This window comes from Vigna radiata, chromosome 9 (genome assembly GCF_000741045.1).
Source record: "Vigna radiata var. radiata cultivar VC1973A chromosome 9, Vradiata_ver6, whole genome shotgun sequence".
Taxonomy (NCBI): domain Eukaryota; kingdom Viridiplantae; phylum Streptophyta; class Magnoliopsida; order Fabales; family Fabaceae; genus Vigna; species Vigna radiata.
The window spans coordinates 7924981-7940646 of NC_028359.1; the positions used below are offsets into that span (position 1 = coordinate 7924981).

Sequence of the window (15666 nt, forward strand, 5' to 3'; positions counted from 1 at the left end):
TACATGAGACAACCTCTAGCCTTTTACATCTCACCAAATTTGCATTCGGTACTTTACGTTATGAACAATTTATCATATATATATATATATATATACAATTTTAAAATGAAAAATGAAAAAGTGAGTTCATTTGAAGATATCATATCAATAAAGTCATGCTAATAATTACAAGTACTTACAAATGGTCAACCTACCTCTGATATAATCACCTAGAAGAAGCATAAATAACTGTTCACAGAATTTGTGATTTATCTCAGAAATCAGAACAAAGATGAGGTCATTGGAAATGAAGAAACCATGATAAGAAATTTGCAGGTCATTCTTGATTTCTCACTACCACTGCGAAGCAAATAAACCACTGCCACGAGTTCTCCAACAACATTGAATGGTCTGTCTTCAACTCCAAACCAGAACACAGGAAGTAACAAAGTTTAAGAATCTTTACAACGTCATTTGAAATAATTGCTGGAGTTTCAAAGACAATTGTTTAAAAAAATATAGTCATCATATTGGCAAATTTCAGGGATAAAATTGCTCAAACCAATGTTTCGGAGCAGCAGGGTGGATTTTAAAAGCACGGGAAACTAAAGTCCTGTTGCTTGTTGCAACCATGCTTGCAATAGAATATCTTTTGGAAGACAGACCCTTTTCCATAAGCCACATATGGAACCTATACCTGGGCTTAATGCGATTCTCTAAGTCAAAGCACAAGAATGATGGAAAAGTCACCAAAATCTCAAGTGACTGTCCCATTTCCTGACACAAGAAATTAATCTTTTGCTCCAAACTTTCAGGGTTTTGGCTAAGAATCTTGGGATGAACCGTGATCATTTTACAGAGCTTTGAAAACTCAATCCCAAGATGTAGAAGGCAATCAAATCTCTTTTGTAACTGATCACTTGTTCCGTGCATGTAAGACAAAATATACATGGTCAAAGCATTTTCTCCAAAACCAATGCCATGCAAGAAGTTCAACTTACTCATTTTGTGAATTGGAGTTTTAGACACCTCAATAGCCTTCAAAAAACTTAGATAACCTTTAACTCGGTCCACTTTGCCATTGTTCGCGACAAAACTAACCAACAAACTATGATTCCCATCCTTAATCTTCTCAAAGAACCACTCATGTAAACCCAAAGCTCTCATCACATTTGGCAGGTTACACGGCTTGACTGTCCCCAACACATGAGCGTAGTCCCTCTTAACAATATCAAGATCATTGGAATTCATTCCAAAGTGTTTCAATAGCTTCAACACATTGAAATTTCCCATCTTCAAAACAAGCTCTAACAATTCCGGTCCATTCACAATCAATCGTGCCACTTCCTCTTTCTTCGCACCAAACCTACAAAAATACTCAATTGCTTGAACCAACTCCTCTTCCCCATGCTCAAAAACAACACCTACACCAATGCCATTGTTCCCTCCAATTAACTCCCCTATGTTCTTCCCTCCATTCAAATCATAAAACAACCTTATCTTCCTACACAACCCAACCCAATCATCCACACCATTATTCCCCTTCTCTTCAACACGCTCAGCCAAACCAAACTTCCCAAACAGCAACCTCAGATCAGAAAACAAAGCCTCAACCTCAGCACCCTTCTGGCCATCAAACACAAATGGGAAGGCCAAGCATATCCCCACAACCTGCACATTGCAAAAACCATACCCTTTGAACCCACAAAGCCTATCCTTCAATTCAGAAGCACCCCACTTGAAGACCCACCCACTCTCCTCATACAGCACCCCAAGCTTGTCCCAGGGAAACCCAAATTCGCTGAGAACAGAAGCAGTATCCAAAAGGGTCTCATCTTCTGAAAAGAAGAACTTGTTCTGGGGAAACAAAGAGGGGAACTTTGAAGGGTGTATGCCAATGCTCTCAAAGAAGAACTCGAATTCGTTGATGGGATTGTACCTGAGGAACTTATTGAGGTTGTGGGGATAGTGGACAGGGGAGAAAGCACTGAGCTTGGTGATGAGATTCATGAGGGCATTGTTGGAGTTCTTGGAGATTTGATCAGCGAAGGCGTAAGGAATGCAGCGCGTGGCGTGGAGATAATCAGTAACAGACTTCTGCCCCTGTGCTATGGCGAACTGCTTGTACTTCCAAGGGATCTTTGATGGCTTTGAGGTTCTGCAAACATGGCGGTGGAGAGACATGTCTGTTCCAAACCCAAACCCTCAGGGTTTGGTTTCGAGTTCTATCTTCAGTTCATCTTTGTTTGATAATGGAAAGAATAAAAAAAAAAAAAAAAAAAAAAAAAACTTATTATAAATTCATGGACTAACATATAAAATACTTTCTACAAATTGTTGTTGATATAATTTTTTATAGTACTTACTCTAAAATTTAATAATTTATAACTTAATTCGACGTCTAATAATTTTGTATACATAATAGTTTTGAAATTTTATAAAAACTGTAGACTTTTTGGTTTATTAAATCGTGACTAATATTTAAATATTGATAAGATTATGTTGAAAAATAAAATCTTCATTCTTAACACCACCACACGAGTAAAAAACACATTTACTATATACATGTGTATTTATTTTATTTTTTTATAATAAATGTTTTTATTGTACATAAATTTAGTTTATTTTATGTGTAACAATTAAGAATAATTAATTTTTGAAAATACAGTCCATTAAAAAATAATTAGATTTTAAAACGGTCAAAGTATAAATTGATGAATAATTATATTAATTTAAAAAATCATTTAAAAAATAAAATTAAAAAATTAATATAGACATAAAAAAAAAATCTCTTTATATAATGTATTTATATAGATTTGAAATATGTTTCCAAAACTTTTATATACATATATATATTTGTTAATTTATATAAACTATTTTTAATTGATATTCTAGCAAAATGTATCGAGTTTTACTAGATAAAAAATTTCCATTTAAAAAAATATATTTAAATTTAAAGATATTTTAATAATTTAAATTTTTAATTTAAAATAAAAATAAATAAAAGGTATTACCAGTGTATTAGTTGTTTTTTAACAATAGGTGAATCATTAATGTTATCTACTAGTAACATCTTGATAACAGATTTCTTTTGTAACTTTTATTTATATTTTTAATAACATATTTTTGTGTAAAAAGTAAGGGTTATTATTTCATGGATCTCCCAAAAAAAAAGTTAATTACTAATCTCTCATGTATGTATTTATTAAACATATTTTTGTTGTAATTGAAATGAATAATTTTACATAAATGAGTTGACATATGTATGTGATTATTTCAACTAATTTGTAAACTCTTATGGATAATAATCTATTCAGAAATATATAAATGTCAACTTTATTTTGTTAGGAAGAAATACAAATCATACTAGACTATTTCTCTTCTTAAGATGTTTTGACAGTAACAAACTCTTATTTACTTGGATTTTTTAGGGCTACTATGCATTTCTTTTCATCCTTTATGCAAACAAATAAGTTTTGTTTATTTTCTTGTGTATTTAGTGGAGATAAGATTGCTCTTTTCACTATATTTTTACTCATTACTTATATTCATTTTATTTTACTGTATTTTTAGGTTGAATTTTTTTCTAAATTTTTAAAAGCATAATTACATTCGAAGGAATTAATAATTGGTCTGGAGTGTTTTTTAGAGATGGTGGTTCAACATTTGAAGATGATGAAATTGGAAAGGTTCGTGAAAATGATGAAATTGAAAAGATTTTGAATGAATCTTTGTTTGAAAATGAATATGTCAATAACTCAACTTTTTACAAAGGCAAATTGTTTAACAATGACACTGATGCTTACAATTTTTGTGGTTTATTTGCAAAGACTTGTGGTTTTTCAACTACACGTGATCATAGTTACAAACAGAACAAGAATAACATTGAAGACATATATAGAAGAAAGTTTACTTTTCACCAAGCAAGTGTTGCTAAACCAAAAACAAATTACTGAAGTAGAAAAACAAAGGAAACAAAAAAGTTCAAGATGTAAATGTAGTGCAAAATTGTTGATATCTAAAAGAACATTTGGCTATGAGGAAAAATAGATGGTTACATATTTTGAAAACTCTCGTAATCATGCGTTATTAAATGAGAAAGAAGTATGTTTTTTTTTACTTATCGAGACGTTGACAATGGTGGTCTGGTGTGATGCTAACAGTGGAAGGTGTTGAATGTTGAGAGATGTAATTAGTAATTTTAAAGGTATAAGAAGCAAAAGCCTTACAGTAATGGGCCACTCTGAATGGGTCAACTGAACTTAAAATTTGTTCACATATGGTTCTTCCAATGATTTTGACAGATAAATGAGGGGCTTTCTTCCTGTTTCTCTAAGTCTCTTTTCTTGTACCTTTAATTTTTTTAAAATCCTTGAACTGACCTTCTGATAAGAGTAAAAACAAATTTTATCTCACTTTATATTTACTCTACCCATCCATTTTTACTCACACTTTCTCCTTTCTCCTAACCTTAGTTTGTAGCATCCATGCACAAAGAAATTCCTTTCTCATTTCTCCCTCACCACATGCACCACATCCCTCATCACCACAACACGTAACACACAACACATGTGTTCCCTTCAAGCAATTTGTGTTACTAAAGAAAGGTACACATTTGTTTACATTTCTAAATTTGTAAATATTTAGTATAATCGAAATTCATAGTTGAACGTAAGTAGGAAAGGAATTGAAGATTTAGGGTTATGGATTTGGAGATTTAGAGTTAAATACTAGATTTCAAAATTCAATTTAGGAGTTCATCAAATTTCAAAATCTGGTTAAAGAAATATTGAATTTGGGCTAGTTAGCGGATTTCAAAACCTAGTGAAGTTTTTAATATATGTTTTATAGATATGATCTATTAATTTTTTTCATATATATATTTTGTTGATTTATTCAAATAAGTTATTCTATTGAATGTAAATAACAATTAATAGAATGATTAAATTCTTATAGAACTCAATCCATTTTGGATACCATGTGAATGATTAATTCAATAACAATAGAGGGTCTTATCATATGTAATTTATTTTAAATATAGAAAATGTTTGGAAAAGTGTTGCTCGCGCAAATAATGGGTTACTCATTAGGATAATCGATTGTCACTTTTTGAAAAACCTCATAACGGACACAAATAATCGATTATTATCACTTGCACTTGGGAGTTGGTTTTTCAGTTTCTGACCCTTAGGCTATATATACCTATTTTTAAACCTTTTAGAGGTTGATCTCAGTCATTTTTTTTAGAATACAGAAAAGTTTGAGGAAGTTCTTAAGGTGTTAGTGTGCTCTAATCAAGTCTTGTGAATAGAAGAAGCTTGCGCTTAATGGGTCTAAGGTCAAAACAGTTCTCTTCAAGTTGATTGAACAGTTTCTTCCGTTCGTGTGTCAAAGGAAGGTATTCTCTATCTTTTATTCGTTGTACTAATTTGATTGTAATACTGAAACAATATTTTAGTGAAAAAGGTTAATCATTGTTTATAACGATTAAAGAATGGACGTAGAATCTTTTGATTCGAACTAGGATAAAATATCTTCTGTGATTTTCTCTATCTCTGCACTTTTAATTTACCAACTGTTTGATAAAAGTCCTAAAAGAAAATCACAATTTTTAAAAAGAACCAATTCACCCCTCTTGGCTTTTTACCGATGCACCAATCTCAACACAAAGCATGTGTAAAACATCATTTAGAGTCCATCAAAATTCTACACCTTGACTTCAAATCATAGAAAAACTCAACATTATCTTTCTTTGTCCTTAAATGAAAAATTAATCTACTTCAAGCATTACTTAAACCTCAATCTAAACAAAGACTTTCTAAACACATTAGTGTGATTCTCCTCCAATTTTATCTTCTCAATTTTGACTTCTTCAAACTCAACAATGACTCTCATGAGATGCAGTTTAACATTTTTATATTTCATTATCTTTAGATAATTATGATAATCAACTAAAAAAATAACACTTTAACCATGACAATGAACAATCACACAATTTTATAAAATATCTATCTCTCACATCATCTCCTTAAACCACAATTTCTTGTTCACCGTATCTATGAGTGCAATATACCCTAAATAACTAGTAAATAAGGTCATAACAAATTGCAAGTTGACCTTTTAACTAATTGTAGTTCCAAACAACATAATACATACTCAAAAATAAACTTTCCAATGTCAATACTACCTGGTAACGTACAAACTCATTCATACGTACTAGTATCCACTTCAAATTTTTATACTCCTCTACTTAAGTAGTTGATAAGACACCAAATTACAATCTTTCAAATAAATAATGGTAGTTTCAAATAATATAAACACATAAAAAAAATCACATTTTACTATCAACATCTCTTACATGACCAACTTTTATAAATCCTTTTTAGGTATATTATAAGTATATACTACAAAACATATATATCTTAACACCCATCTCAAAACCTTTGAATAAATATATCTTATATTTACCATAATTTATAAAAACACTGACAAAATCAAAATATAAAATAATTACATAAATAGTGGATATATTATGATGAATATTGTAATAATAAGGCTTAATACTCCTAATCGTCCTTATTTTCGTAAGGTTTATTCGATTTGGTCTTAGTTTTTTTTTTCGGTTTAATGTTATTCTAAAGACTGTAATTTATGTTCAATTTAGTCCTTTTTGCAAACACCGTTTAAATCGTTTAACGGCAGATAGTATAGCTATGCAATAAGTGACACATCACCCTTGACATGTCATCATCATCTCCTACCTCAAGAAACCCTAATTTCCCCTAACCTTAACCGCCGCCGCCACGCTCACGGCCAGCCACCATCTTCGTACCTCCATCATCATTTCGAAATTCTAACCAGATGGTCGTGCCGCCACTACCGTTGTTTATCTTCTCCATCCAGCAACCACCCAAAAACACCACCATGACCATCTTCCCCTTCCTCCACTGTGAATCGCCATTAACATTTTGTCGCGACAACCATGACCGCTGCAATGAGACAGCGAGCCATGCGCGAGCTCATCTTCTCCGTCAAGTCTTCAACCTGCAAAGGAAAATACAGAGAATGAAAAAGCCAATTGGAGTATAATCGTTGCCGCAAAAGCACCATTCTCCATCAATCTTCATCTTCTCTAGCCATCACGAAACTGCTATTCAAACCTGCAAGTAGAAAGAAACCAAAGAAACCAAATTGCAGACAAGCAACCACAATCCAGATCCGCATCGTTACGCTCCTGCATTTTGAAACTCATTCAATTTTCCTCTCGCGGTAGCGTAGGCTTAAGGAATCCTTCCCCCTTACATCAAAAACCCTAATTTTTTGGGTGGGAAAGGAACTGCCACGTGGCAGTCTTTCATTGGCTACGTTATGTTTCAATCAAGGCAAGTCGGCGCTGATATACATAACTGGATTGTTTGTCGTTAATGATTTAAACGGCCTCTGTAAAATGGACTAAATTGAACATAAATTATCTGTTTTAAAACAATATTGAACCGAAAAAAAAATTAAAATCAAATCGAATAAATCTTACGAAAATAGGGACTATTAAATATAATGGATATATTATAATGAACAATGTCATAATATTTTCATAATAAAGAGTAAACAGATAAGTTATCACTAAACCTAATATATATATATATATATATATATATATATATAATAATTAGTTACTATAATGTAGATTCACTAATGACACAAAACTGTCTTTGACTATTTACTTGAGAAAATATGGGAGATCTTAGATAAATTTTATAATATTTAATGTCACTTTTTATGTTTTATATTTAGCAACAGTGGGACCCATTTAATGATGACACCCTAGCTATCTATTATCATCTCTATGATGAGGTCATGATTCCAAAGTGAAACCACATCTTTTTCTGCCTCTTCTGCTCTACAAATTCAACAGTCAACCATGAAAAAGCAAATCACATGACTATCATAAATAAATGAATAAATAAATTGGTAAAATAATAATAAAATTTATGATTCTTAATATAAATGACTTATCAAAATAAATTTTGGGCTTTTGTAATATTATTGTTGCACTGAACATGTATAATTTTGATGTTAGAATAAATTAAAATTATCACTTTACTGATTTTATAGAAAATATCATTTTTTCTAAAAGAGTTAGAAGATTAATAAATAAAACTACCTATATTTTTCAAATTAATTGTTGCTTTAAATAAAACATCACATAATAATAACTAATATTACTTCTACTGTTTTCTTATTTCAATTATACTCTTTTAAATAATATATATATATATATATATATACAATTTTAAAATGAANTAAAGGTAGTTCAGAAATCAAACTGTATTTACAGTATCAGTCAGGAAACGTAGGATGCAACCAAGTCCTGCTTTCTCTGTCAATTTTTCATGAATCCGAAGACATTGATCGCATGTGGGACGATCTCCGGTGGCTAAGCCTCTATACAAGTACCTAAGGAAGATAACCTCTTAGGAAAGAAAATGGTGCAAGAATATCATTAGCAATCTACTAGTTACTATCATATTGTTAAATACCAGTAGTTATCCACCACAGTTAACATTAATATTGTTAAATGAAAGACTCTTTTAAGGCCTTAGCTTTCTTAAAAAAGTGAAAGAACAGAAGAAAGTGTTGTTTTCAAAGAATTTCTGTTGAGGGAATATCTTAGGTAGAATTCTTTTTGCTGAACAAGTTGTAGATGACATTAGGCATTGGAAAGGAAGAGAAGCTAGAAACTGGTTTCATGTAAAGGGAACAGGGAATATGCTTATTTTGAAAACAATAGGATTCGATACCATACGCTCTTAGAGAATCCAGATGCAGAACTGGAAAAGAATGCTTCCAGAATCATCTTCCAGGGTAAAGACGCCGCGGAATGACTCTTAAGAATTAAATGTGAAGCGGTGTTTGGTGGTTTAATTGAAATATGGAATGAAGAAAGGTTGGAGATAAACAGAATGGCCAGTGTGAGTTGAAGTGAGATTGTGGAAAGGGATTTGGATGCTTGAAGAAGAAGATGGCTCAGTGATTGGAAGGTGGCTAGAGGAGACCTTTTTGCACTCTGGAGTTCTCTCAACAGATGAACAATTTCATATCACTCAAAAGTGCTTTTACAAAGATAAAGAATGGTATTTATAATAACCAAGCTCGTGCAAGCTCAATTAATCACCCATACAAAGTGCATCAGCTGCATAGTGGTAGGACACGTTGAGGAAGGTGACATTTTAAAAACCTGACAGGTGTTAAAGTTCTAAGCTGGATCAGTTGAATTGGCAGATTCGGTCTGGCTTTAAAAACAGTGGATAGAGGCATTTCTTTGTGGTCTGGACATAGACATGCTATTCTTTTTCTTCTGTAAGACAGATATTTTCGGAAATTTTGTGTTTTGTTGTAGGTTTTAAACTTTACAGGAACTGCATGATCTGCATATTAGTATGGCTAAAAGCAGTCTGATATGCATATTACTGTAACTTCTTAATCTATATATCATCCTATTAGGACTGTAATTTTGTCATAATTACCTTCGAATTATATATTACAAAACCCAATAAAATCGCTGATCTACAAAATTTATATGAACTTTGCTTTCTCTAAATAACACATACAGAAATCAGAAGGCTTCTAAAAAATTAGGACAGAAACAACCTACAGGAATTCCAGAAATAAGGTTGAATGCAGAATTGTATAGCAGAGAAGATCAAGAGCTTATGCCATTTCGTTCCTAATTAATAACCGTTAATTTCCCCCACACTATAAAACATCCCTTTAGAATGTTATTCCCACCATCTACATCACAGGTTTACTTTACCAAAAAGATTATCATTCCATTTCTGAAAATAAAAATTATATGCACTATGTTAAGTACAGTCCATATTCCTATATCTAGCTGTGATGGATCTTTAAAAAGGAGACTTGAATCCAATTATATAAGATATTGATATTACTCTCAACCTAAAAGGTAATGTGTTTATGAGTTTTTATTCTTATATAGTGCTCAACTTTTCTAATTTTATCTAATGTGGAACTTAGATTCACACTTACATTCTCAACAAGTTGTAACTGTTCTAGTGCAGCACATATCACGCAAGGTGGAACACAAGCCAAACTACAGTGATCATTATCTATAAACCTCATAATTTTAACATCATGCAAGCAATGCTGTATCAAACAAATGACAAGCTAGCCAAATTACAACTGAAAAGAAAAAAGAATTCAAGCAAGATATACTTCACCACTCACTTCATTAGGATATCATAGTACTCAGGATCCAACGAAGAAAGCATCCCATCCACATCTTTTATAGCCATTATAGCTCTGTGCACCACAATCCAGTGTGCTGACTGGCAAAAAACAAAGAGACAAAAGGTAAATTAAAATATGCCACAATTTCAAGTTTCAACATATTACAGAAAATTCCATTACAATTGTAAATCTAATCAAAGGAATAGTCTTTACAGGTTGAACTTGGATATAAATGGGGTGGGGAAACATTGTTTTTGTTTCTCAGCAATCAAAATCAAAGGTATGCTCAAATATTTAAGCATCAAACTCTAAAATGTAAAAAGAAAACATAAAAAGAAATCCAAAATACATGAAAAATATGGTATGATTTCAAGAAATTAGAAAACATCAATTGAATTGCACGAGATCTCCAAAAGTAACAACAGGGGACAGAAACTAGACATTGTTGGTAGCTGAAAAAAGCTTATGAATGATGATGATGATGATAAGAACAAATTACACCGGCACTTCCCATGATTTCTTTGAAATTCACATGATCTTACTTTTGCTTTTGTACAGTATCTCNCCTTAATTGTTTGAAATAAATTACAAAGACACTTCTATTATNCATGAGAGGCATTACACTATGTGTTCCTAAAAGGGGCCACATTGAAAAGCCAGGAATTTTATGNGAATTTCGAAGAAATCATGAGTATCAGGGAAGTTTTCCCAACTAATTGAACACTGCTTCAGTTCNACAATGATCCAAATAAAATGCAAACACAAACACTATCACAAAAGAACAGTTAAGTATCAAATTTTCTTTCCAAAAAAGATGAAAAAAAAATGTAAGAAAAATTACACAAAAACAAAAGGAGGGGTGAGGGAGAAACCTTGCAACGCTCATCCCCAATGATGGCGTATGTTCCTTCAAGGGCGGTTTTAAGAGCTTCCACAGGTTTATACCTGAAATTGCATCACACACCACAGATGANGATGATTATAAACAAACAAATAGAGANAATTAANTGATGNATGCAGTGATGAGAGAAGANAAGGAGTAGAGGGGTTGGTACTGTTTGAGTAAAGTTTCGATCTTGCGGGATTTGTGTTCAATTCTGGTGATAATGGCCTCTGCATTATCTGCTTCCACGAACCCTTCTGCACCTGCCATTTTCTATTTTCTTCTTTTCCTCTTCCTTTCACCAAACCAAACCAGACAAGCTGAGGGAGGAAGAACTACCTTACCTCGTCAGGTGCGTCCTATGTTCTTCTTTAGAAACCAACGCCTGCTTGTTAAAAATTAAAAAAACCAAATTTGAAGAGACAGAGAAATTTTAATGGAAACAACAAAAACTATGTATCAATTAATTATGAGAATAAAATATATATCTCCATGTGTAAAATGATTTTGAACTTTGAGACAATCATAAATAATTATTAGAAANTAAATTACATCAAGATAAATTAAGTTAAATGTCACATAATATGAAGCAAATTTACACAGTTTATTTAAATTATGATTTTAAACTTATGATTGAATTGAAAATTTATATCCCATAAACCATACATACAAATTTATATTAATATAGAATTATTTAATACGTTTATAAAAATTAAAATTGATAATATATATATATATATATATATATATTTTCTTTTCATTTGAGAATTTTTTTTTTCTATTTTTTATAGAGATTAGGAGATCATAGAAAGAGTGAATGTAATGTTTTTACATAAATATCTTTGACATTGTATTTCATTCAAGATATTTAAGAGTGAATGTAATGTTTTTACATAAATATCTTTTCTTGCTTTATTTTCATGTGTCTACCACTTTTATTTTTTACATGTATACATGAGATTCTTGAAGTATATAAGAGAGATTCTTATCTCAAAGGTGACCATACAATATTGCCTCGTTGACCATGCATAGATGAGTCTCTTCAATGTGTTATTAAATAATTGGTTGTTGTTTATCAGTTGAGTAATGGTGGAGAGTTATTTTGTGGGTGTTTCCTCGAAGTTGTGGAGATAGTTGTGTCAAACATTGTTCGAATCCAAATAAGTTTCCAAATGAATGTGGCAAGTGTGTTATGCATGGTAGGGGTTATGGTTCATGGACACAGCTCGAATGGCATGATGCATACAAATGGAGATTAGACTAACTTGGAATCAGATCTAGCATAGTTGGAACCAATGCTATTGTGATCGAAGAAAATGGAATTTGTTCTGTAGTGGTTAGAACCAATTCCAAGGGTGTTGGAAGAAAATGGAAGAAAATTCATCACATTTGACCCTTGACTTAAATTAACGTTATGATGAAGTCAAATTCAATGTGAACCAAATTCTTGACAAATTAGACAATAATGAGGACTTTTTCCACTAATTTGTATCCTTCAACTTTTTTTTTTTCATTTCAATTCAATGAATTCAATTTAATTTCACCTTGTACGATGTCTTAACAATTTGTACTTTTATTTTGGGTTATGTCTGGAACTCAAATGGATTCGATAATAAGAGACTTACAAGAAGAAGCAAATGATCTTCATAGATAAATGTCTACCATTATTAACCGCCAAATTGCAACTATTGAACATCAGACCACCATCTTTAATGAGAGAAACAACCTAATTCCTGGAATTCCTTCATCTTAATATACTAGAGTGCAAATTTTGAAGTTATTAACAAGCATAAACAATTCAAATGACAACTTATTCAAACAGTACTACAACTTTCTTTGTTCACACTTATTTCATACAAGACGTATTATGAGTATGTCCACACAATATCGTCGGAATAGATTGCAAACACTTATATTAATGAAGGGACTTTACTTTGACTAATCATAAATGACAGTGTATCTTCTTATGTACGTACTCCTCCTATATTATGTCATATTTTGATTTGACTTTATTAACTTTTTGATAATAAATCTTTAGTTTTTTAAGTTTTAATATTCAAAATGAAAATATTTAGTTCTTTTATACCAAACATATTGTATTACTTATTTATTCAATTAATAATTTTTTTCTTTAAAATTTTATTCTTTAAAAAACATAAAAAAACAATTCTAATTCATGTAAATTTCATTTTATATTACTTTTAACATTAAGGACAATTTTGTAATATTCCCTCCACAAAAAAGAATATTGTCGGGAAGACCTAAGAAGTTACGCAAAATATGTGGCCTTTGTAGGAAACATGACCACAATAGAAGTCGTTGTCCCATAACAACCCAAATAGTTCTTGTGCATTGCGAGGAAGCACACCAACATACTCCATCATCTGAACCAATTATGCGATCAACTCAATTTTTTGAAATATCACATCAGGGTGAACCTAAAGCCTAGAAGGGTGTAGGAATTGGAAAACCATGAAGCCTAGGAATGTCATTATGTAATAGTTGAAGGTCATAGACATTATGTAATAGTACATGTACCAAAACTTATTTCCTACTTTTAACATGTCTTCTTAAGAACAAAAGTTAATGGAAGATTCTTATTTTGTTTTTGATATATTTATTGTTAACCCTTGATGTGATTTAAGATTTAGTTTGGTTTGTTCTAATTATTTGCCCAAGCATTGTTCTTGTTGCTATGAGGGTTGTTTGACTGTAAATAAGTAGCTTCACAAAAGGGCTCCCAATGCTTGGCATTATAGTATGCAACATGACAAAACTCTTTATGTTATGCTACTTGTAATTGCATTTTTAACAATTGTATGTTCTTTTGGCCATTAAAAAAGAGCCTAACTTGTTAATTGTAAAAGACTAAATCCTATTGGTTAGAGATTTTGTTATGCTTGTCTTTTATTATGTTTCATCTATAATCTAAGAAATTGAAGTAACCAAGTTATATATTGAGACTCAATCAGTTCTTTAAAATTGGGAATATTTAGTTGCATAATCATGACTTAATTTCTAAGATATATCTTTTCAGGTTTTGATAGGTAGGTTGGTATTTAACTTTACAGTACCTTATAAATAAAGTTGATAGTGTCAATATGAGAGCAAGTCAATATTTACATAACTTTCATTTATTACGATACAGTTGTCAAAAATTTATAAGTGAAGTTGACAAGGTATAAATTTACATAACAAATTATGATTCAATTCTTAGATATAAACCAAAAGTAACAAACAATAGAAACTTTTCAAGTCAAAATAACTTTCATTCATTACGATAGATAACAACGTCAATTATACCACACTGAGCTTAATATATTCCTCATACATATTACATCCTAAGTACATTGGATCCTAAGTACAATGAAAAACACTACTACCAGACATCATGTCATCCATATTGTAACTACAACTATGTTCATCAAACAAACAACACTAACCACCCTATTAACATCTTAATCCATTTTTCCAATATCTTAACCGTTTTCTCCAAATCACTTATAATCTTCCATCCACCTTCCATTTCTTCTCTATTGACGAAAGAGTCAACCTTTCCTTCATACTCCTATCCCTTTCCTCAATCCCATCATCAGGAGACCATTTGAAGTAATTGCAACCACTATCTTCACTACCATTTTGTGACAAAAAAAAAATACCAATTACATCCAACAATGGTTTGTTTTAAAAAACAACAAAAAAAAAATACCATACAATCCATGTTTTTTTACCTTGTACTTAGGGCAGACCAAAAATTGTTTCCCTTTGTTCTTAATAGTTCTCGCAGTTCTTAAAACACATTTCTATCCACAAAGGCAAACCAACAATTGTAGATCCTCCACCACCACCACTGACGACATTAGGGTTTTGCTTCCGTCACCTATTACATAAGGAAGACGAACATGAATGGGTCATCTCCAAAGTTGCCTTACTTCAAGAACAACGAACACCCTAGAACAAGAAGCACAAAATTTTCCCCTTTTACTAAGGATGAAAGCATTTAGAGATTCATAAAAAGTACATTGTACGGAGTTTTCCCAACTTTTTTATTTGAAAATAACTGAAATTCACATAACCCCCAACATATGTCACCTACGTCGTTTAAAAACCAACATCACCATGCTACGTCAACCTAACTATAACAACGTTGGGCTAACTTTAAGTGTAGAGTCTAATTGGAAGGATTTTCATAAAATAAAGATCCAATTGAAACAAAAAAAAGAACCAATTTAAGATTTCAACTCCAAATAGAAACCTCGCAAATAATTAAACATTATTATATGTATATTTTATATTATCATAATTATTTATATTTAATTTATTAAAATTGAATAACAATTATATTTTAGTATAACTTCATTATATCTATCTATCTATCTATCTATCTATCTATCTATCTATCTATCTATCTATCTATATATATATATATATATATATATATATATTTTATATCAATTTTAATTTTTATAAATGTATTACATAATTCTATATTAATATAAATTTGTATGTATGGTTTATGGCATATAAATTTTCAATTCAATCATAAGTTTAAAATCATA

The 15666-nt window shown here is 31.1% G+C and overlaps 2 protein-coding genes across 2 annotated transcripts; both read right to left on the bottom strand.

Annotated features, from left to right (window-relative positions):
• Positions 1-106: 106 nt before the first annotated feature.
• Positions 107-2232, bottom strand: LOC106773590 (transcription termination factor MTEF18, mitochondrial). Its single transcript, XM_014660296.2, has one exon. The coding sequence runs from the start codon at positions 2161-2163 to the stop codon at positions 520-522; it is 1644 nt and encodes a 547-aa protein (XP_014515782.1). The 5' UTR covers positions 2164-2232; the 3' UTR covers positions 107-519.
• A 6054-nt stretch (positions 2233-8286) lies between these two features.
• On the bottom strand, positions 8287-11526 carry LOC106773788 (actin-related protein 2/3 complex subunit 5A-like). Its single transcript, XM_014660537.2, has 4 exons — positions 11280-11526; positions 11097-11169; positions 10222-10322; positions 8287-8433 (listed from the first exon to the last, which is right to left on the bottom strand). Exons 1-4 carry the CDS (start codon positions 11375-11377, stop codon positions 8298-8300), a joined length of 408 nt encoding a protein of 135 aa, XP_014516023.1. The 5' UTR covers positions 11378-11526; the 3' UTR covers positions 8287-8297.
• Between the last annotated feature and the right edge of the window lie 4140 nt (positions 11527-15666).

Coding starts and splice junctions, on each gene's coding strand:
- LOC106773590 (XM_014660296.2), bottom strand. CDS start 2,163: ATGTCTCTCCACCGCCATGTTTGCAGAACCTCAAAGCCATCAAAGATC.
- LOC106773788 (XM_014660537.2), bottom strand. CDS start 11,377: ATGGCAGGTGCAGAAGGGTTCGTGGAAGCAGATAATGCAGAGGCCATT. Junction 11,170..11,279: donor ATCGAAACTTTACTCAAACA/GTACCAACCCCT, acceptor ATGCAATTTCAG/GTATAAACCTGTGGAAGCTC. Junction 8,434..10,221: donor TACTATGATATCCTAATGAA/GTGAGTGGTGAA, acceptor TATCTTCCTTAG/GTACTTGTATAGAGGCTTAG.